The 21,357-nt window shown below is 50.1% G+C and overlaps 1 protein-coding gene across 1 annotated transcript; it reads left to right on the top strand.

The window, feature by feature from the left end:
• The first annotated feature begins 1,023 nt into the window (after nucleotides 1–1,023).
• Nucleotides 1,024–21,302, top strand: LOC139050876 (uncharacterized). Its single transcript, XM_070527677.1, has 6 exons — nucleotides 1,024–2,516; nucleotides 5,779–6,135; nucleotides 6,648–7,188; nucleotides 8,897–9,317; nucleotides 12,751–13,107; nucleotides 20,011–21,302. The coding sequence occupies exons 1-6, from the start codon at nucleotides 1,187–1,189 to the stop codon at nucleotides 20,449–20,451; spliced, it is 3,447 nt and encodes a 1,148-aa protein (XP_070383778.1). The 5' UTR covers nucleotides 1,024–1,186; the 3' UTR covers nucleotides 20,452–21,302.
• Nucleotides 21,303–21,357: the final 55 nt, after the last annotated feature.

Genomic DNA, 21,357 nt, shown 5'->3' with positions numbered 1-21,357 from the left:
ACCCTCTCCTGCGCAGGAAGCCGAAAGGGCAGAAAGTTTACGAGTTGGCAAAGATATTCAGTTCCAACTACAGCGCGGACAGAGGAATAAGAAAAACAAATGTGGAAACAACACACACTAGAAAAGATCATGGGAAAGTATATAGATTTTTTTTTAATAGAATCGTAATGAGGCTGAAAATCCGAATTGTCCTAAGTGCAGAAGAAACACGCGCGAACGTTTGTTGCCGAACAAAACAACAATTTCTGGTTTTAATATACATTCGTACTATTACTATTACTGCTATTTCGTCCTCTTATTGTTGCACCAACGACTTCTTTTCAATCTCAGTCGCGGTACGTGCCAACTTCTTGGATCATAACCATCATCTTCATGCTTTCGATCGTTGTTCCTTGCGTGCACTCTGTAGTCAAGCTTGGCCAATCACCCAGATGGGATATGTGCCACTACCATCTAGGCTCTACCTATACATAGTCCCAAATGCGTTAGCAGAATGTTCAGTACACGCCCTCCTACCCTACCCTCGACCTCCCCCCTCACGGCACAGCCCAAAATGTAGGCTTGAATATGTTATCTATTTGGACTTCCGGGGTTCTGCTGAACGTGCAGCGACAGTAGCATGATGACCCTAATTAAGCGTTACCGCTATCTTGACGGCGTCTCAGTTTTACTGTGGTTGGTTTCGGCTCACTTCCGTGAGCCCGAGCTTCTGAAGAACCACGAACCTAGCTCTATGAAGTAGCGCTGCAAAACTTCAGGTTTTCTAGATATCTTTGCGATATAGTCATGCTTAAGCCAGCTGGCTTCACTTCAAGCATGACCCAGTTCTACCGCACGAAAAGGTAAAGTATAATGCGCAGAAAGACTAAAGTCGGTACGCGAAAGTCGCTTCTCAAAGTACATCTTTCTTTCTGTGTTATATCTTCTGCAAAAGGCGGTGCAATTCATTATTAAAAGTCGAGAAATTGAAAGAAATTTACCGTATTTCCGTTAGCTGTGCGCTTCCTCTTCCACAAGCTTCGTAATCCCAGCGCGTGACAGCCATCGATCGACAATAAGAAGAAAGAGGACCACGAGGTATCGGTCGACCGCGCCGCGTTCTCTCGCTTTGTTCGCTGGAAAGCCCTTCTCTTGGACACGTCGTACCAATCGGGTTCGTCACGAACGAGACAACTTTGTCGCCCGGATGGAACGCGGAACTGAACCGGTCCCGGGTGGGGCCGCCTCGAGCAGCAAGTCCTCCCAGCCCGCCGCTTCCCGGAAGCAGTCCGCGGACAGCGTCCACGCTGAACGGGACACCACGGCGTCCATACCAGTAGTGTGCGCCCTGGACCCGCCACCGAAGAGACCAAGCGTCCCTCCTCGAGGCGGCCCTACGGAGGTCGATGTTCCGGCTGCTTCCAACGCCCACGCAAGGACACGAGCCTCCATAGAAACCGCAAGTGAGGATCACGCTTTAGTTGCGTCTTCTTTGCGTAGAACCAGCTCGGCGGCTACAGCGGCGTCCGCAGCCGGCGCCGACGCAATGCAACCTCCCACCGTGCCCCCTGCTGCCGCCGAAGCGCACCTCTCAAGCACGCGATCGAAGACAACTACGTTGGGCCGAGATGCGGACGTCGTGCCTCCGCCCGTGCGCCGCTCATCGCGAAGCAAGAAGCGGCGGCGAAAAAGCAGCTCGAAGTCGTCGAGCACTAGCTCCGAGAGAGGTCCGACGGAATCCATGACTACCACGGGGTCGGGGCGACAACCTTCGGGCGCATCACCGACCGCCGGGTTCACCTTGCCGCTGGAGGCGTCGGTAATCGCCGACTTCGCGCCGGTCATCAACGACTTTGCCGCCGAAATCGTCGCGCTGTACGGCGGGAACGATGCCACCGCTGGAACTTCGGTCGACACTGTGTCCGCCGGGCATCAGCGCAAGTCTTCCTCCGTGTTGGCGCCGGATGACTCGGCGGGGCCCGCGGACAAGGCAGCGGCTGGCGCACCGAAAAACGGGGACGACACGGCGGCCGTCGCTCCGTCAAGTTCCCACGACCAACGAGTAGTCCATCCTGGCGTGCAAGCGGATGCCGGCGCTGTCATCCTCGACGACCGTGACGCGGCAGTTGGTCCGCTGGACCAGAAACAAGCCGACGCAGTGGGCCCCACGACGTACGCACAAGAAGACCAGATAGTCTTGCCGTGGTCGGCCACAGAGGACAAGGACACTGACACGGCGGGACAGGACAAGCTTGCAGCACATTCAGGGGCGCCCTTGATTGCTGTGCCGAAGAAGGAACCAGACCAAGAGGGCCCGCCAGCTGTGTCCGCTGCGGCGACAGCACCGTTGTTTACGCGGCAGCCGTTGGTTCATGGACAGGCAAGCGACGGAGCTCCCAAGCGTGGGAAAGGGGCCGCTCAGAACAAAGAGGCGGAGGGCAGCAGGTCGATGTCCAAGGGGAGCGACGATCGCGCGGTTTCCTCGCACGGGGTGCGGAGGAGTGTCGTCGGGTCCCCGAGCCAATGGTCCTTCTACCGTGAGTTGCTGAGTCATGCGCTTATTGAATAATAAAATTTTGGTTTACTACATACCGCAAGCCGGAGGTAGGTCAGCGCTAGGTGCTACTGGACGCCTCATTAAGGCCCGCCTACTTAAAAGTGTAAGCGATGACAATATACTAGGCGATGCGAAGCAGTGTGCCACAGTATGTAACAAACATGCGTAAGAAGAAAGAGAGACAAAGAGAGAGGTCATGCGCGAAATGTAGGGAGGTTAACCATGGCTGAGCCCGAATGGCTACTCAGCACTGAGGAAGGGAGGGAGACGATTGAAAAATGAAGAGGGGCGCTCTGCATGGACACACACGCTGCAGCGTTTGTCGTTCAACTCATAAGTGGTCATGCAGGCTGGTGCATCTCATGAAGCGGAACAGCTCTTGTCGCTTTGCATGCACACTGAAGACGCACAAGGCCACACTCTCAAGATCTCTTCTCTAAAGGGCCTGTAAGCTACGTGTCCTAAAGCTGTCCAATGGGCAAGCCTTTCATCTTCGTGTTGTGCTGTGCACACGTGACATGTTTGGTGCTTTCTTCTGCGCCAACTTTCTTGCAATCGCCACTATATACAACACTGCATGATAACGGAAGTTTCAGCCAGGATACTAGGGCTAGTAGAGGTTGCTACGGAGTTTCATCTGGGCTACAGCGATTACAGCAAGATATACCATGACGTAGTATCATTCGGCTTTGTAGTTGGCAGCGACAGGGCAACTTCGTGTGGCTGATGGGCCCGTCAGGCTTCGTAATTCGCGGGTGGCTTGGGTATATGCAGCAGGTTGCACAGGAAGGCTATCGCTGACTTCGACAGTCATCTTGTATAGCATATGCCAGTGCACTTCGAAACAGGAACGTAACGCAGAGCGAACAAACACAAGCGCTGTACAAAAATCATGATCCATTCCACTCTGTGAAAGTGGTTGACTTGCGAAGCTGTTTAGCACACGACAAGGAGGTGACAAATAATTTTGAACAAAGGTACGAACTCATTTTGTCTCGATGGGTGGTCATCATGACGAAAGGTACGCACACTCATTTATTGTCTTGATCGGTGGTCATTACTTCATTCGCAACTGCAATCACATTTTTTGATAATGCCAGGTCGATGCACGCACGCCGCTGGGTGGTCGTTGGGCCAGATCGGTGTAGCGTTGCGAGGGATATGTCTGCAACACGGAACACGTAAAAAGCTCCCTTTTCCGTACCGACACACCCACATTGAAATCACCGACAATACGGGTATAGTGTCATCGCAGCTAATGTAAACAAAGTGAGTAGCCATGAACTTTACGGGATTAGGACTCATTGCATATTTTGCTTGCTTACGGGGGTATGAGCCATTCCTCACGGGGGTATGAGCCATTCGTTATAACATTTTTCGACCAAAAAGGATTGGTGCAACACGCTCTCAAAGTGGCCAGGCTCAGCGGGGTTCTGGAATAAGGGCGCCGACCACCCAAGACGACGGAGACTTTAGTAAAACATGAAGACCTCTGTTAGCCGCTGAAAGCTGTAAATAGACCATAAAAGTTTTTCCTTCCTTCCTTCAACATGCTGTTCTGTATGTGGTATGCGTGATTAGAAAGAATGTAAGCACTGTTCGCTTCACTTTGCTGAGTGCTTGTAGCCTCTGCCTTACGAGGCTATGAGCCATTGCGTCTTTTGCTTGCTTTCGGTAGCATGAATGCTTACGGGGGTGTAAGCCACTGATGATGATAGTTTTTGTTAAAGGAGAACAAAAATGCATGGAACTCTATCCACATACAGCTTCGCTGTAAAACAGCGCTCGTGTTTGTTCACTTTGTGTCACATCCTTGTATCGAAGTGCGTTGCCATATTCCGTCATGGTTAACCGACTAGCCCCCCATTAAGTCACTATTGGATAAGCGTCTTCCACAATTTCTTATTCCTCAGGGTGCCAGCTGCTGGTTCCACCTCCACCTCCCTCGGCATTTCATTTTCCGGCTTGCCGGTTGTTCATAAATTGACACACTATAAACTGCATTCCAAGCGCTCTGTCGGTTGTCCTTACGTACCAGACAACGAAATTGTCGCGAACAAATTCATTCCTAATTCCTTAAAACGGTTATTTTGTCACCTATAGGCTTCGACGTATAGCTGCATTGTTCGCAGGCTATCTATCTCTTAACGAATTACTTCTACTACGGCGCAAATATCTTTAAAAGTGTAACAAATTACACCACCTCGAACCTCCGTTTTCGCGGTGCCATTTTTTTTTCTCATCATAGACGGCGCCCATACACTCTTAATTTCGTTTCACATAGGTCACACAAAGTGGAACACATTTTCAAATATGTTCCACTTAATTGGTTAAACCCACGTGGAACGGGAGTAAAATATGCATACAAAAAAAACAACTAGCGCTTCGTCCTGTTCCACCCTTTTTTCCGTTTGTCTTGTTCGTGCTAGTAACCATGTCACAGCAAGAGCGTCTCGGTGAGCGCATGCGCAAATTTCAAGGCGGCGTCAGCGTCCCCGCCTAACGTCTTGCTCACAAAGCATCCTCTCGCGGTGAGAGTCGCTGTTCTGGAGTTGGGTAATTTACTAGAACAGGTCAAATAATGCTTCCCTTAAGTGTACGTACCGGATATCCACCAACGAAATCGAACGCGTTTTTAAAACGCTATGCGCGGCTCTGGTATCGCAAACACCAGAGACCAGCGCAGCTGCGGGAAGTTAGGGCTTCAGAAAAATCCATGCCGCCTCCCTCTGTGGGGGGTCTCGGTTGGGACGGCGCGCCGTTTGAGGTGCCCGCCGCACCGGTAGCGATTCCTTGAGATGCCATATGCGTCGGTGTCGTGTGCCAGACGCTGCACCGATGCTACGCGGCGGCACCCGTCGCGCATTAGCTCTGATGCATGCTAACTCCGACGCCGTGTACCTGGCAGATTGTCGAAATCCGCCGAAGCGAACTCGCGGGTCTTTATCGAAGAGCAATGACGTCACACTACCTGTGTCGCCGCCGCGCCGCTCCTTCTCCCCCGTTAGGCTCCACCCACCCTCGCCGCATCGCTATGCTGCGCGATGCTATTTTTATACTCTACTTTCACTCTCTCTTCTCTCTCCCCCAGCTCGGCGAAGCTGCGGACGTCAAGAGAAACACAGCGAGGTTCTAACCGCTCCGCTGTAAATGACGTCCGTATTAGCGGAGCTTAGTGGAACGGGATCAGGCGTGTGCTATAGTATATCAGGGGCAATTGATGAGGCGTGTGGCTCCCGCAGCTCTCAACGTGACCTTCCTGACGGAGATGGACACCTACCAAGAACGCTTGCTGTACGGCGCCGTGATCTGCTCCATCGCCGTCGTCTGCTCCATGCTGTTGGGCGCCGTGATCGCTCTGATGTTCGGCAGCGAAGCGACGTCTCCGCTGGCCTGCGTGACGCCCCAGTGCGTCGCAGCGCGCGATTACCTGACCGGCCTGCTCAACACCAGCAGGGACGCGTGCAACGATTTCTACGGCTACGTGTGCAGCTCGTGGATCGTGCAGGGCCGAGACGGCGGGAGCTTCCGCGCGGACAGCATCGCGGCCACGCTCGTCAAGATCAACAATCACCTCTGGCGCAGGCAGGACGCAGATGGTAGGCACACAATAATGCCCTGGTATTAGGAGTGCCAAAGACCCGCCGCCGTGGCTTGGCGGCTGTGGTGTTACGCTGCCAAGCCCGAGGTCGCGGGATCGAATCCGATTGGCGCGAAATGCAAAAACGCCCGTGTCCCGTGCATTGGGGACACGTCAAGGATCCCTTGACTGGTGGTCAAAATTAATTAGGAGTATCCCACTACGGCGTGCCTCATAATTAAATCGGGGTTTCGGCATGTCAAATCCCATAAGTTCAAAAGGAGAGTCCAAGCCAACTAAGGTGTATGTCCGTGAAGTATGCGAAGCCGCTCATGCGGTATATGTGGGTGTGTGGGTGTGTACCTTAAGCGGAAGATTTGTTCAAATATGGCTAACCTCCTATGTTTCAGTGTATGTGTATTCTTATTGCTTTCTTTTTCGAATCCTAATCCCTTCTTTCCATCATCAATCAACGCGCGCTCCGTGTTTCTCTTCCTTTTTTTGGCGCTACCAAAAACCGCTTCCTCGCAGACGACCCGACGGAACTGCGCCTGATGCGCCGCGTCTACCAGAAGTGTCACAGCTACGCGGGCGACTCCCGCATTGCTCGCTCGTTCAGCGAGACGCTCGAGTTCGCTCGCAAGCCGCTGAACTGGGCCCCGATCCGTCGTAGCCGCGCGTACCGCGATCTCGTCGCGCTGCTGGTGCGCACGTCTCTGCTCCTCGGATTCCACACGGTCGTCGCCATCCAGCTGCTCGCCGAGGACGGGCGCGTCCTCGTGCGCCTCTCGTGCGGACAGTCGCTCCTCCGCAAGCTCACGACCACCGGCGACCGGCGGGACCTGGAGGCGGCCCTGAGAGCCGCGTACCACGACGCCGGCGAGCTCTCCAGGATACTGGCGGTCGACCGAAGCGCGGGCGGCCACCTCGAACGCTGCGAGGAGGGGAGTGCGGGGCGACGCGACGTCACCGGGACCCTGGACGAGATCCTGGACGACCTCGTTCCGGGCGTCAACGCGACCGAGTGGGTCTCGGCGGTCGACGAGGTCCTCGCGGATTCCGGACACAACGGGTCGGTTGCTGGTCGACTGAGACGGAAAGGCGCCAAATTTTGCTCGCTGTTAGCCGCATGTGTGAACCCCCTCCTCCCCCTCGTGTCATGGACGAACAGGCTCGTCAGCTTGTTTCTTGTTAAAAAAAAACGGCGAATGATGAGCCCAGCTCGTAGACGATATTTTTTATCTGCTAGCAATTTTTTTACGTCAAACAGTTTCCTTCTATTTCTTTTTTGTAGTGCTGTTACACCTATCTTTCGTAATGAATCGGTTCACGAAAGGGGTTGAAGGAGGACTGATATGGCATTCTCGATTATTCCTTTTTTTTTGGGGGGGGGGGCATTAGTCGAAGGTCCTTGATTTCGAAACTGCACAAACTATAGCAGCAAACCTCAGTGAGCCCCACATAATTTCCCATAATAGTTTTTCCACGAATGAGTTGCTCTTTGGTTTCCCAGGAGGCGTGTGTGTGTCGGGACGTCATGGCGCCGAGAGCAGTCACGTGAGATCAGTACTACGCGACGTTTCGGCACTCGCTTGATCTAGATGTCGGGATTTCCCACGTGCGTCGAAATGTGGAGACGTCAGGGAGATGTCCCGTTCCCAACCTGCGTCACTTCTGCGTCATGACGTCACGACACTTAAGCCTCCCGGGAAACAAAACCGAAACTGGTTCGTGGAAATGTTAAAGTTATTTAAAGCGCTGCGCACTTGGCATTCTCTTTATTTTACGGTGTCGAGGTCCAGGACCACCACTTAAGGCAAACGGAACAGTTCACTGTTTGTTACCGAATAGAATAGAACGCATCAGACTTGTACTGTACGGACCTCAGAACTCAAAATGGATTGTGGCAATGGTCCCTTATGTTATACAGTGTTGGGTAAGAAATTCGTGTACCAAACTCGGATAAGTGTGTGAATAAACAGCAACAGTTTGAAATTATACAATAGGTTGGAAAAATTACTTATACAGAATATAAGTGAACAGAGAGAACAAAGGCTGCATAAAAAGTGACGTGTTTGTTAAAACGTAAAAAAAAGCCGATCTTCCACTCTTATACGCACACTCCATATTGCTTATTTAGTATGTCTATGTGCAAATAAGCGTTGTCACTATATTTTATAGGAATTTAAGAATTGTGAGAGAAATACTGGCGCATTGAATTAGAAATGTACTGAATGGGTGATGATGAAGTCGTGTCACCAGGGAGTGTGCTACTGAGTTTAGCCACCCTGCTTGCGACTGAGAACGCTCCATAATTTGCAGGGGCACGAGAAACAGCTAACAACACAAATGAGGAGGATCTTGGGATCTCGTTGGCAAAAAAAAGAAATATTGAGAAATAAATGTTTAGAAAAAAAATGGCTGTGGCTTAGCTAAGGTTAAGCCCAGGATGCGAAGCATACTAGCCTTTGTTTTAGTTGTTGAACCACTATTTAGCCTGGTGAACTGCTGTTGCTTGGCTATATTTGGTTCGGCTAGACGAAGAAACAACTCATGCAGGCGAGCGCACGAGCTGAGACCCGGCTACGTAGCTACGCGGCCGCAAGCGAGCGCACGAGTTGAGCCTCCGCTTTTGCAGCTGTTATGACGTCATATGGTAGCTACGCGGCCGCGCGCGGCGCAGCAAAGAAGAGCGTGGTTGTGCGGCTAGTATGCTTCGCATAAAAGCGAGAAGTCGAAAACGTCGTCATCGCTGCTCGTTTACCAACGCTGCGAAGCAGTTCCCACATCTTCGATTACGGCCTGGCTTCGGGCGCCCCTGCCTTCCGGCTCGCCTTCCACGAAGTCGCGGCGTCCGTCGACGGCGGCGTTGAGACCGCCGCGATGTACCTGGCCTCGCACCTGGATGCCGAGATCCTGTCCGTGGAACTGTCTAGGAACCGGCTGCTCCTGGACCCCGCGGACAGGGCGGAGTTCTGCCTCGCGCTGGCGCGCAAGCCCGTGTCGATCTCGTGGCCCAGGCTCCTGGCCAGGATGCTGGGGCTGCGCGGAAGCAGGGAAGCGCTCGTGACCATGTTCGAGTACCTCAAAGAGAGTGCCTCCAGGTCCACCGTCTTTACGTGGCTGGCCAAAGCGGTGCCCCGAGTCGCCGAGAAGAGCATCCAGAAGGTGGAGCTCGCGCTCGTCTCTGAAGACATGACGGTGAGTGGTTTAACCGTGGCACATCGATTCGACTCGACGGCGTTTGCTGCCGAGCCGTCAATGCGATTAGAAGCGCTCGAACCCCCAGTGGATGCTCAGTGGCCATGATGGTGGTTGGGCTGCTGAGTACGAGGTCGCGGGATCGAAACCCGGCCGCGCCGGACGCCGCATTTCGATGGGTGTGGGGGGGGGGGGGGGGGGGGGGACGAAATGCGAAAACAGCCGTGTTACTTAGATTTAGGTGCACGTTAAAGAACCCCAGGGAGTCGAAATTGCCGGAGTCCTCCACTACGGCGGGCCTCATACTCAGAAAGTGGTTTTGGCACGTAAAACCGCACAATGTTTTAAGAAGCGCTCGACACCGTTATAGACCAGTTCTCACGGTATTCAAGAGAAGAAAAAAACTAGATCACTCACCCAGTTTATGTTCTGAGAAACTGTGGGTATTGTTAGGGGGCAATGTGTCGGTAAATTTCATGGTGGTGGTGGTGGTGGTAACAACTTTATTAACAATCCGGCAAATTCGTGGCCTGGGCCTAGGCCGCCCCCGAGGAGGTCCGGAGATCCTGTCTCCTCGCCGCCTCACGGGCTTGCTGGATGGCCCATAGTTGATTTTCGAGGTTTGAGCTGCGCAACGCGGCCGTCCATGGCGCCGCAGCTTCATCTGGGGAAACTGCATTTCCTTCGCATATAACGTCACGTTCCCAGAGAACGTGTCTAAGTGATGCGTGAGCCCTGCTACATAGCTTGCAGTTATCATCTGAGTAGATGTCCGGATATAGCCTCCTGAGATGGACGGTGTTGGGGAAGGTCTTTGTTTGTAGCTGCCGCCAGTGTGTGTGTCATTTAGGGGTTAAATGAAAACTGGTAAAACCTTGTTCTCGGTTCTTTTAAATATGTTTTACGAAACATTTGGATTCAAAAATTTCTTGGTATCTATGGGAGGACCGAACTTGGTGCATATTCGTATTTTAACGAAATGGGTACTATTCTGGGGTTGGCGTGTTCTGAAAGCTTCACGCATTATGTGCTTTGAAAATATTTACTGAATGCTCGCCTTTTCGCATTTTTTTATGAGATGTATAAAGCATATATATATGCCCAGTCTCGTCGAGGAACTATGCGAGACATGTTGTTCATATTCTGTGGAAGTGCATGTTGCCAGTAACCTGCAGCGATAAATGTTTAATTTGTTTAGGTTAATTACAGCCTTTATATAAGGCTAATTATTCAAGCGTTCCATATTGTCACACTGCCGTTATTCGAAATGTTTTCCAGACTACTAAAACAACTCCACAAGGTTCCAACTTCAAATTCGGATAAAATAGCTAGCGGTAGTCTTGTGTAATGTGTGGCGAATTTAGGAGTTTCATGGTTTATGTAAAAACGTTGGAAACGATTACTGAATCCTCGTTTTATTTGCCCTATTCCCATGCGTTTCTCCACTGCATTCGCTGAACTAAGCAATTCATTCAAGCTTATATTTGCTAGAAATAAGGTGAATCTTATTGTTAATATGAAGGCAAATATCAAAGCGTGTTGTTAATTTCGGCCTTTGCACTAAATTACGCATGCAAGTGCTGCGAAGCGTTGTAGGTGCTTTCTACGAGCGGTGAAACATTTTTCACGCTGCCCTGGCATAAGTGCAGCTGCCACCGAGGCCACATTTAGGGAATGGGAGGGGAACGTCATGGAGCAATTCTGTGCGAAATAAAATGCGGTTGAATCAAAGACAGGCTTTCTAAAAAAATAATAATAATTAAATGTTAGTTGTTGTCATGCGGCCGCTAGCATCCCTGTTTCTCAGTTTCGTGAGAGAGTCTACACCTAGTTTATATTTCACAGAAAGGGGTGTCGTGGCGAGTGCAATGTGTGAGAAAACTTTCACGTTCTGGGCTTGACTAAAAGCGTTGTAAATAATAAATTGACCGTCATTTTTTGTTTGTATGTCTTCATGAATGACACGACATTCGCCTGGCGTCCCCGGTTAACTCTATGAGGTAGCTTCTTTGTTTGTTGATAAAGGGCCAAGCAATTGTAGGAAAAGTTCAAAGCGTCTGGGTTAGTTGGGACCTTGGCAATAAATTGCGCATGCAAGCGCTCTGAAGATTTAAGAGTGTTCTTTCGAGTGACGCAGAACTTCGCTCGTTGCCCTTGCGTATAACTATAAATACCATCATCATCAAATTTAGCGAATATAGCGGGAATAATAGGGACAATTAGGCGGAAAGTTACAAAATAGGTAGAAACGCTATGGAGTGCGTACCCTTTAACTTGGCACCCAATCTGTTAGCCTAATAAAGGATCAAGTGGTTGGCCCACGCATTGCGTGGGCGGCACAAATCCTGTTAATTTCAACTAGGCTAATGTTGTGGAGAGGAGTTTTTCATCAGTTTCTGTTAAGACGTCTCAATCGTGTAGCGCTTCTCTCGGCCTGCCTCTGTGTAACAGCCTGTGACCTACTCTGACGTAAAGTTGCGCAATCTGCAACTACGACGGAGGCGAGGCAGAGATTAGAACAGATTGATTGATTGATTGATTGATTGATTGATTGACTGATTGATTGATTGATTGATTGATTGATTGATTGATTGATTGATTGATTGATTTTAATGCCCTCAAGAAACACTGCAGTGGCTTTGAGAGACGCCAAAGGAGGGCGCCGAGATAATCTTGACCTCCTGGGCATAACGTGCACCTAAACACTAGTATAAGCGTTTTTTTTTTTGTTGTTGTTGTTGCATTTTGACTCCGTCAAAGTGCGGCCTCTGTGGTCGGATATCGAGCCCGGGACCTCGTGCTCAGCAGCAGAACGCCATACATCCACTGAGGCAGCGCAGCGGGTGTGACGAGAACCGAGAATATACGCGCTGAACGATTTCTACTGCAACTTTCTGACCCAGGTTGCTTTTGCGTGCGTTCTACGCCGCGTCGCTCCTTTATTGTCATCTTCACCTAGCGGCAGCCACTACATGAATCCTCCCCCCTCGCTTCTCTCACTCTCTACTGGAAGCGGCACTACTAGGGGTGAAATTTTCGACAATGTCAAATTCTGCCATTCTGCCGAGGTCCGCCAGGTTGGCGCTTTGGGCCACTTGGGGAGGCCGTTGCAACCCCGTGACCCAATCAGAGCTGACTAGATGGTAAACTTGACAATATAATGGAATGTCCCAGTTTCCGGAATCCCACCCCACGTTTGACGAAACGTCTCCTTCCTGCTTTCCCACTTCCTCCGTTTGGCTCCGCGTTTCCCCTAGCGGCATTCCTTGGTGAGCCGTTCGGAATTCCCCACCGGCCGCGTCGGGCACACAGTGAACATAATCCATTGTTCTCTAACGCACATTTCATGTTAACGTTAAACGTTAGACAACACGAAGGCGCTCGCTTCAACGGCCTCTACGCCACGACTTTGAATTTGTCCATAACGTTGCAGCCGAAGTCAGCACGGACCGCCAGGGTGACGGACACCGCGCCGCTCGACGCCGATTTCGAGCAGCGCAACGCCAGTTTTGTCGAGATCTTCGTCCAGGCCATGGCGTTCGTTCACCGCCGGCTCGCGCAAAGCCCGCCGACGCGGCAGGAGTTCATCGTCTCTCGGCTGGAGCAGCTCGGCGAGCTGGACTATTCGGAGGCCACGTCGTCCGTGGTGGTGCCGACGCTGTACCAGCGCGAGCCGCACTTCTACCCGGCGGACGTGCCGCCGTACTTCAACTACGCCACCGTCGGCGCGCTCATGGCGACGCGGATCGCGGAGGTCGTCGAACCGGCCTTAGAGACCGCGAAGGAAACGGTGCGAGTCCCCACCAGTCGCTTGTACAGTCGGATACAGCTTTAGAAAAAAGGGGAGGCCCCGCCCAGATAACCGAAGCGGCGAAGTCACCGGCCGTCCGGCGCATGACGTCGGTCCAGAGTGCGCGCCCATTGGTGGATGCTCGTGTGCATTCGCCTCGGAGGAGTAAACGCACCCTTTTTTCTAAAGTTGTATCCGACTATAGTATGGAGTTTTAAAGCGAAAGCTTTACGGGCCGCGAACCTGCGGTTTCGCCGGGGCCCCGTGCTCCGAGGAGGCACATGACGTCACACCGCGTTCCTCGTCGTTGCGTTCGCCTCCACTCGCTTAGCCAGCTGCGTCGCATGCCTGATAACATGTCGGAGGATTGAAAAGGAGAGCTCGCGTGCGCCGCGACCACAGTTGAGGCGGCAGTACGGGTGGCGACAATTCTGGTAAGCAGGAGGAGGCCTGGAATCGACATCGGAACGAGATGAACAGGAAACGAATCGTCCAGGAAACAGACGAACAGCGCGCCGAATGACTGGCTAAACGCAGCAACATAGCTAGACCAGACTAACCTGGACTTGCAATCAAGATTATTTATTTATTTATTTATTTATTTATTTATTTATTTATTTATTTATTTATTTATTCATTCATTCATTTACCTCACAGGCTCCCGAAGGAGTATTGCGTGAGGGGAGGATACAGGGAATTACCAAAAACAGGAGTAAAAAGAAATTATACATTGTTAGCGAGTAAACATGAAAGAACAAATATCTAACAATATAAATAACGGGATAAATGAAACAAACGACTGTGTGAAGTAACAAAAAAAGTACCAAGAGATTGTACAAATGGTAGGAGGTGAAGGTGAAAGAACAAGTCTGTAATAGTGTTAAAGCAATTCAAAACAAACATTCAAACAAAACAAAAAGAAAAACCTATACAACTTCGCTACAAGTATTTGCTTAGGTGCGCAGTATGGTTTAGTTGTGACGAATTATGGAAATAATATGCATAAGCGTGCTTTGAAGGATACTGGGTCAAGAATGTCAACTATGTCATTTGGTAGGTTATTCCAATGTTCAATGGCACGTGGTAATGCGGAAGAATTGAAAGCATTTGTTCGGCCAAAGATACGCTGGGAACTGAGATGATTATGTAAACGCCGAGATGTACGAGATGGATGAGTGAGCGGCAGAGTGGACGGGTGCGTGCTATGGATTATCTTGTGAAATAGACAAAGCAATGCTATGGTTCTTCGTGATTCAAAAGATGAGAGAGATAAAGATGACTTAATGCTAGTCACGCTAGAGTCGCGGTGATAGTCTCTGACAATGAAGCGGGCGGCGCGGTTTTGGATCGATTCGAGAGATGCGATTAGGTAAGCTTGGCGAGGTGACCAGATAGGGGCTGCGAATTCCAGTTGTGACCTTACAAAAGTCTGATAAGCGATTTGTCTGGTGAGGACAGGAGCATCACGAAGGTTGCGTTTAAGATAGCCGAGCGTACGTGAAGCTTTAGCAGTTATTTTTTCGATGTGCGCAGACCATGACAGGTTAGGTGTAAGGAGAATGCCGAGGTACTTGTATGAGTTGGTGCGTGTGACGGGGTTGTTATCAAGTGAGTAATCGAAAGCGGAAAATGTCTTTTTGTGGGCGAATGTTATTAGTTTGCATTTATCAGTGTTTAGAGTCATTTGCCAAGAAGAGCACCAGTTAGTAATACGGTCAAGATCTCGTTGGAGAGCGACGTGATCGGAAGTTGAGCAGATTTCACGATAGATCACACAATCGTCTGCGAACAAGCGAATGGATGACGTTATTTCGGATGGCAGGTCGTTATTATAGATCAGAAAAAGTAATGGTCCGAGTACGCTTCCTTGTGGGACACCAGATGTTACATCGCTGATACTGGAAATAAAGTTATCGACGACGGTGAATTGCTTACGGAATGACAAGAAATTTCTTATCCAAGATACTGTTAGGGAATCGATATTTAAGCATGAGAGTTTAGCTATGAGACGGCAATGAGCAACACGATTGAAAGCCTTAGCGAAGTCTATGAAGATGGAATCTGTTTGTATGCCCTTATCCATGTTTAGGAAAATATCTGTAGTCAATTCGAATAGTTGCGTTTCACATGATAGTCCTTTTCTGAATCCATGCTGATGTTTAAAGAAGAACTTGTTAGTTTCCAAGTGATTTGCTACGTTTGAAAAGATTATGTGTTCTAGTAACTTACCGGGAACGCTTGTTAGTGATATTGGGCGGTAATTGTTAACAGAGCTAATTGTTAACCAATTGTTAATTGGTTAACAGCTAATTGTTAATTGTTAATTGAGCTAATTGTTAATTGTTAACCAAAGCTAATCATGCTATGCCTTAGCTTTCGCTACGTATATCCTGGCATAGCCGAGTTAAGCCACTGCCAATTTTTTTTCGGAGATTACCAGCCTTCTAGTAGAGCTTTAAAGCGAAAGCCTTACTTGCCGCGAACTTGCGATTTCGCCGCGGCCGTGCTTCAAGGATGCACATGACGTCACACCTCGTTCCTCGTCGTTGCGTTCGCCTCCGCTCGCTTAGCCAGAACCCTGGCGGTGGGATCGTTCAGCTGCGACCGGAATCATGCAGGAATGAAAAAAAAAGACTACCTGCAAGCGTCAGGTCACAGTGTTGAAGCCTGGTCACAAAAAATTACGTAAAAGAAAGGCTCGCGGGAATCAGGCCGTTACCAAGCGATAAGCAAGCGGTAATTTCCAGCCGTCGAGCGCGCTTATAGGGTATGGCGGACAGTAGAGAGGAGAGTGGGTGGCGAGGGCCAATCGCGAAGAGGGCGTTGCTGGGAACCAAACAATGGTTTGGAAAGTCCGGCAACCTTGGTGTGCCCACAACCCAAGAACGAATGCTCAGACAGGCCCCGAACGGAGGGTGGCGCGGCGTCAGGTGAGGTTTCCTTGCCTGAGGCAGCTGCATGACGTCACGCACCCTTCGTAAGGGAATACATCTACTTAGGGAAGGTAGTGACGGCGGATCCGGATCATGAGACGGAAATAATCAGAAGAATAAGAATGGGCTGGGGTGCGTTTGACAGGCATTCTCAGATCATGAACAGCAGGTTGCCATTATCCCTCAAGAGAAAAGTATATAATAGCTGTGTCTTACCAGTACTCACCTACGGGGCAGAAACCTGGAGGCTTACGAAAAGGGTTCTACTCAAATTGAGTACGACGCAACGAGCTATGGAAAGAACAATGATAGGTGTAACGTTAAGGTATAAGAAAAGCGCAGATTGGGTGAGGGAACAAACGCGAGTTAATGACATCTTAGTTGAAATCAAGAAAAAGAAATGGGCATGGGCAGGACATGTAATGAGGAGGGAGGATAACCGATGGTCATTAAGGGTTACGGACTGGATCCCAAGGGAAGGGAAGCGTAGCAGGGGCGGCAGAGAGTTAGTTGGGCGGATGAGATTAAGAACTTTGCAGGGACGGCATGGCCACAATTAGTACATGACCGGGGTTGTTGGAGAAGTATGGGAGAGGCCTTTGCCCTACAGTGGGCGTAACCAGGCTGATGATGATGACGCACCCTTCCTCCTTCCTCCATGATGAGAATGCTGGTTAATACGTGGACTAGGCTAATTTTCTAGCTTGTTGGTCCATCTTGCGACGTTACTTATTACGCTTTATTTTTTTCTAAATTTCCAATTACCCGTAGTTTTCTAAACACAGCAGGGCAATTAGACTGTGGGCACATGGGAGAAAATTGGCTAAGTGTTCGATTTATACCGCAATATTTTATTGAGTACGACCAATCGCAGGTGCCATATAAATCGCGCGGCCAGCGATGGCTCCCTAGCTTATCTCGGACGCCATACTATTTGTAAGTTTTGGGGTTTTACGTGCCAGAACCAGGATATCATTACGAGGCACGCCATAGTGAGGTACTGCGGATTATATTTGACCACCTGGGATTCTGTCACGTGCACCTCAGGCACGATACACGGGCCTCTCTTTTCTTTCGCATTTCTTTTTTTTTTGCATTTCGCCCCCATTGAAATGCGGCCGCCGTGGCCGGCGCTTTGATTCCACGCCCTTGGGCTCGGCAACGCAAGCTCCTATGCCACTACGCCACCACGGTGGGTGTGCTGTTGTGTAGTGCAAGCGCCAGGAGCAATTCTAGAATCCGCAATTACGTCATGGTCTCGCCTTGTTTCGGGCATCGCCTATATTGCAAAGTCGCAAAGACGTTTAAAGCCAGAAGAACGAAGTCTAGGTACACCCATGTGCTGCCCATCATTGCCATGCTAAGTGAACCGCGATGCTTGGCGCTCCTATGGACCTTAGCGCCAGAATTCCCTATAGCAATTTTTGTAGAAAACTCTTTCCACCTCAGTTAACACACACGGGCAAATACACGGGGCAAAATTTGCAGAATCTTTTTCTCGCTCCCAGCAGACGATGGGACCGCAGTGAACGAGGGTGAATGGTTGCGAATGTATCAAAATTTGACTCCTGATTACTCCTATAACACCTGCTGCTGACTCCTGCTATGGCTCTTGCATCGAAACTTCTCAATGGTGTAGTACATAAATATAGCATGAGATTCACACGTTACACAGGTAATTAAGAAGGTAAATAAAGATAATTGTATGAATCGTACTTAGTTTCAAAGCATTGAACTGCCGCTTCATGAAAGCTTCGCCTAAAATAATTTCCAACATGCCCGATGGGTCTATATAACATTTTATCCTAGCAGGACTTTTAATCACGTATGGCATGTATAAAAATTCTAGTCCGAGAGCAGTATTACTCGAAGAGGCAGGCAATACTTCCAGGTTAATTATTACTGCGTAATTGAATAATGAACAGTTCCCCTTTCCACTTATCAGTTTCTGGAACATATTGCAATTTGCGAATGGGAACCAGGGAGCTTTCAAAGCGTGTGTACTTAGGAAGAATTCTGAGGTTAGTACAAGTTTAATAATTTCGTTTCGGAAATGTGCGCGGAAATGCAATTTCTTTTCAGTTAGCACCGACCGTATACCTACTGTATGCTCTGCATGCTAAATGGCCTGTCTAGCAGAATTTGGTGTAGCTACAGATTAACTTCTTCGATAGGCAGTGCGTCAGCGGTAATTTTTAATGGCATAAATTTTGTTGTCCCAGCAGATCACCATGACGTGCCCAGGAGACAGACTTCAGCTGTGTTTGGTTTCTACAGATGTGCGTACAAGGGCGTCAAGTGTAAAATCACTGGCACACCATCAATCGTTTGGCTATTCGTGCACGCATTAGATTAGCTGACCAAGAACCGTGCTTTTGATCAAAGCTTCTAAATTTCACTGTTCATTTTATTTCACTCGCTGCGTCAAGCGTCCGAACAAGAAAAAAAAAATTCACCCACGATTCCGATACTCTCTGATGCGAAATTTGAGCGCTGCTTTGTACGTGTTTTCACTTCGCGTGTCAATATATTGCATAGTTATTGCATAGGCACATGTTTTATATTAGCAAGAGAACGCTGTGGGTAGCGCGTTTTGTTTCCATAAATACGGCGTGCGCTACTCTGCCGCCATATCGCCGCCATCATCGCCGCACAGCCGGTCTTGCGCGGCTGTACGCTTAGTATCTTCTCACGCTTTTGCTCCACCAACGACAAGAGCGGCCCTTTCGTCACGGGAAAGTCGTGCCGCCAGCGTCAGCGGCGGCAACACCAAAGGGAGAGTTCGTAACTAGTAACCGCCCGCCATCGCCCCCTTGCGGGAGCACTCGTCACACATGCTGGTACCGCCGACGAGCGTAACGCTCCCCACTTCATCCCCTGCTGCACCCCCCCACCCTTTGGAAAGCACAGAGGAGGTAGCTTACGCGGCGGCGGATGCCGTAGAGGCCGGCAACTCAGCGCATGTAAAGCCCCTTAAACTTCGTAAAGTACTGCCGCGCTTTGAAGAATGCCGCTCCTCCTCGCGCGCTCTGGCCGAGGCCAACGCCACGTCGCTATTGGCCTAATAGCATCACGTGGGCCCTCGCGCCGTTCATCAGTGCCATTTTTGCTCGAAAAGCGTCTACAGAGTGACGAGGAGCGCATGTAGTCGCCGTTGCTACGCTCGAGCAGTGTAGGCGGCGCCACGGTCGAGGAGGGAGCGGGAAAGAGAGGAGAAACGAGGAGGAGTAAATGCGGAGGAGGAGAGTGTCGCTACGTTACGAAGTTTAAGGGGTTTTAAGCGCATGTGCAGGCTGTTTCCCCTCCTCCTTTCGTCCACTTTCCTCCTTGCGCGCTCTTTTTTCATCTACCGCTGCGCTCCTCGTTCGCTTTCATCTTCTGCCTGTGCTCAATCGCTCGGTTACGAGGTGTAATGCCGCCGCCGAGGCGTGCTGAAGCTCGACGCTAGAACGGGCGCTTAAGAACTGCGCTGTAAAAGTAAAATGTATTGGCGTAGAATACGGCGCCAGGCGCGCCGTATAAATGACCAAAACGTGAACTGTGTAAAATTTGTTCGCGTATGCCTTCGTTACAACTATCTAGATAAAAGGCAACGAAGCCAGATAAATCGCGGGGTAATTTTTTATGTTTAAATTGAGATGCCGAAATGATACGAATCATGGAAACGAAAGTGGATAAAAAGATAACTTGCCGCAGGCGCGAGCCGAACCGACGTATTCTCGTATGCTTTCTTTTCTCTGGCTTCACTGTCTGTTTTCCTCACATGGCTGTAATTGATATCAAGCCACTAGGATTCCATTATTCTTCTTCTTGCCTTTGGCGTACTTTCGGCCGACACAACGACGGGTGTGTCTTGCCCATTGCACGAGCTACCCGTCTGACCACAGCCGTGCCAGATGCGCCTACACAAAGGCCGCAATGACCAACGAGGTATGGTTATGATGTGACGCGTATCGCAACGGCGCCGCAGGAAGGGCCCAGCCGCCCGCTCCACGACGTCTGGCGGTCACGGCTGGCCAAGCGCCAGTACAACAACACCGCCCAGTGCCTGGAGCGACTGCACCGCCGCCTCGGTCTGCGGCACAGAGCCGAGGGCGGAACAACAGCGGCGCTCAAACGCCGGGACATGGTGCTCCGCGTCCAGGGCCTGCGGCTGGCCTACGACGCCCTGGTGGAGAGCTTCGGCGTCGCCACCGCCGGCAGCGAGTTCCGGCGCCTGTGGCCCGAGGCGCAGGCAGTGTTCTTCGCTCGGTTCTGCCTGCTCTCGTGCGGCACCGACCAGAAGGGTCCCAAACCGGGGCTGTCACCGCGCGCCAATTGTCTCCTGCCGCTGCACAACATGCCAGAGTTCGGGACCGTCTTTGACTGCGGGTCCAGGGAGGACTTCGTAGCCGAGCAATGTCTGCCCTAAAGCGTGTGTCCCTTTGCATTCACCGGGAACACTGTATACAGGCGCTATGCGTTCGAATCAATGGAGGCGTGCCTTTCTGCAAGGTTATGACAAAGCCACGAAGCTCGCTACACACTGTACTCGTAGCAAAGCAAAGTGCGAGGATGACATTGACGAGATTCCTTTGTGACGAGTGTGTCTATTCTGAACATTAGCGTCGCACATGTCTTTTCTTGAAACGGCTGGTATTTTATATGACTTCTCTTGCAGAATGATCGTGCAGGCTGTGTTTTCTTATTTTTTGTGATATTTGCAAATTGTAATGTTGCCTTTTGTTGTTACTGTTGTCAGTCGTAAAGTTACTACCGCCACTGATGATGCTGGAAGACATTGTCGCGGTAACTCAGGCGCCCAAGATGCGATCTCTGGTTCAAGGAACTATTTCGATCATTATGTTTCTATAATGGGCGTGAATGATGCTACAGCCGGATGTACATGTAAGTCGTCTTTGCTGCCTGGGACTGCTACACGGACTGAACCACAAAAGCGTTTATTGAGATCGTAATGCATACTTTATGCTGTCGCTTGGTGTAAGTGCGCCCACTACATTCGTTTTGTTCTGTATGTTAGTCACGGCAAATGCATGTTTCTGTGGATTAGGAAGACAGTTGCTAGGATTTTTGGGGGCAATATTGATATATGTGAAGATGAACATTGTGCGAATATCAGTTTTTTCGTTCGAAGCGAAGTCGAAGCGAACAGTTGGAACATGATTTGTCTAAAACTTTGACGAAACAGCCAGATGTTCAGAAATCTAAAAAAAAACGTTTAGTTAATTACTTGCCAAACAGGAAACAGGTTTGTCTCTGGAATCAAGTTTATTTTCAAAGTGCTAATATACAGATATTTTCATGCTAGAATGCAAGT

Source organism: Dermacentor albipictus, chromosome 10, assembly GCF_038994185.2.
Source record: "Dermacentor albipictus isolate Rhodes 1998 colony chromosome 10, USDA_Dalb.pri_finalv2, whole genome shotgun sequence".
Taxonomy (NCBI): domain Eukaryota; kingdom Metazoa; phylum Arthropoda; class Arachnida; order Ixodida; family Ixodidae; genus Dermacentor; species Dermacentor albipictus.
This window is presented reverse-complemented; position numbering and strand designations above follow the sequence as displayed.

Coding starts and splice junctions, on each gene's coding strand:
- LOC139050876 (XM_070527677.1), top strand. CDS start 1,187: ATGGAACGCGGAACTGAACCGGTCCCGGGTGGGGCCGCCTCGAGCAGC. Junction 6,136..6,647: donor GCGCAGGCAGGACGCAGATG/GTAGGCACACAA, acceptor GCTTCCTCGCAG/ACGACCCGACGGAACTGCGC. Junction 13,108..20,010: donor TAGAGACCGCGAAGGAAACG/GTGCGAGTCCCC, acceptor ACGGCGCCGCAG/GAAGGGCCCAGCCGCCCGCT.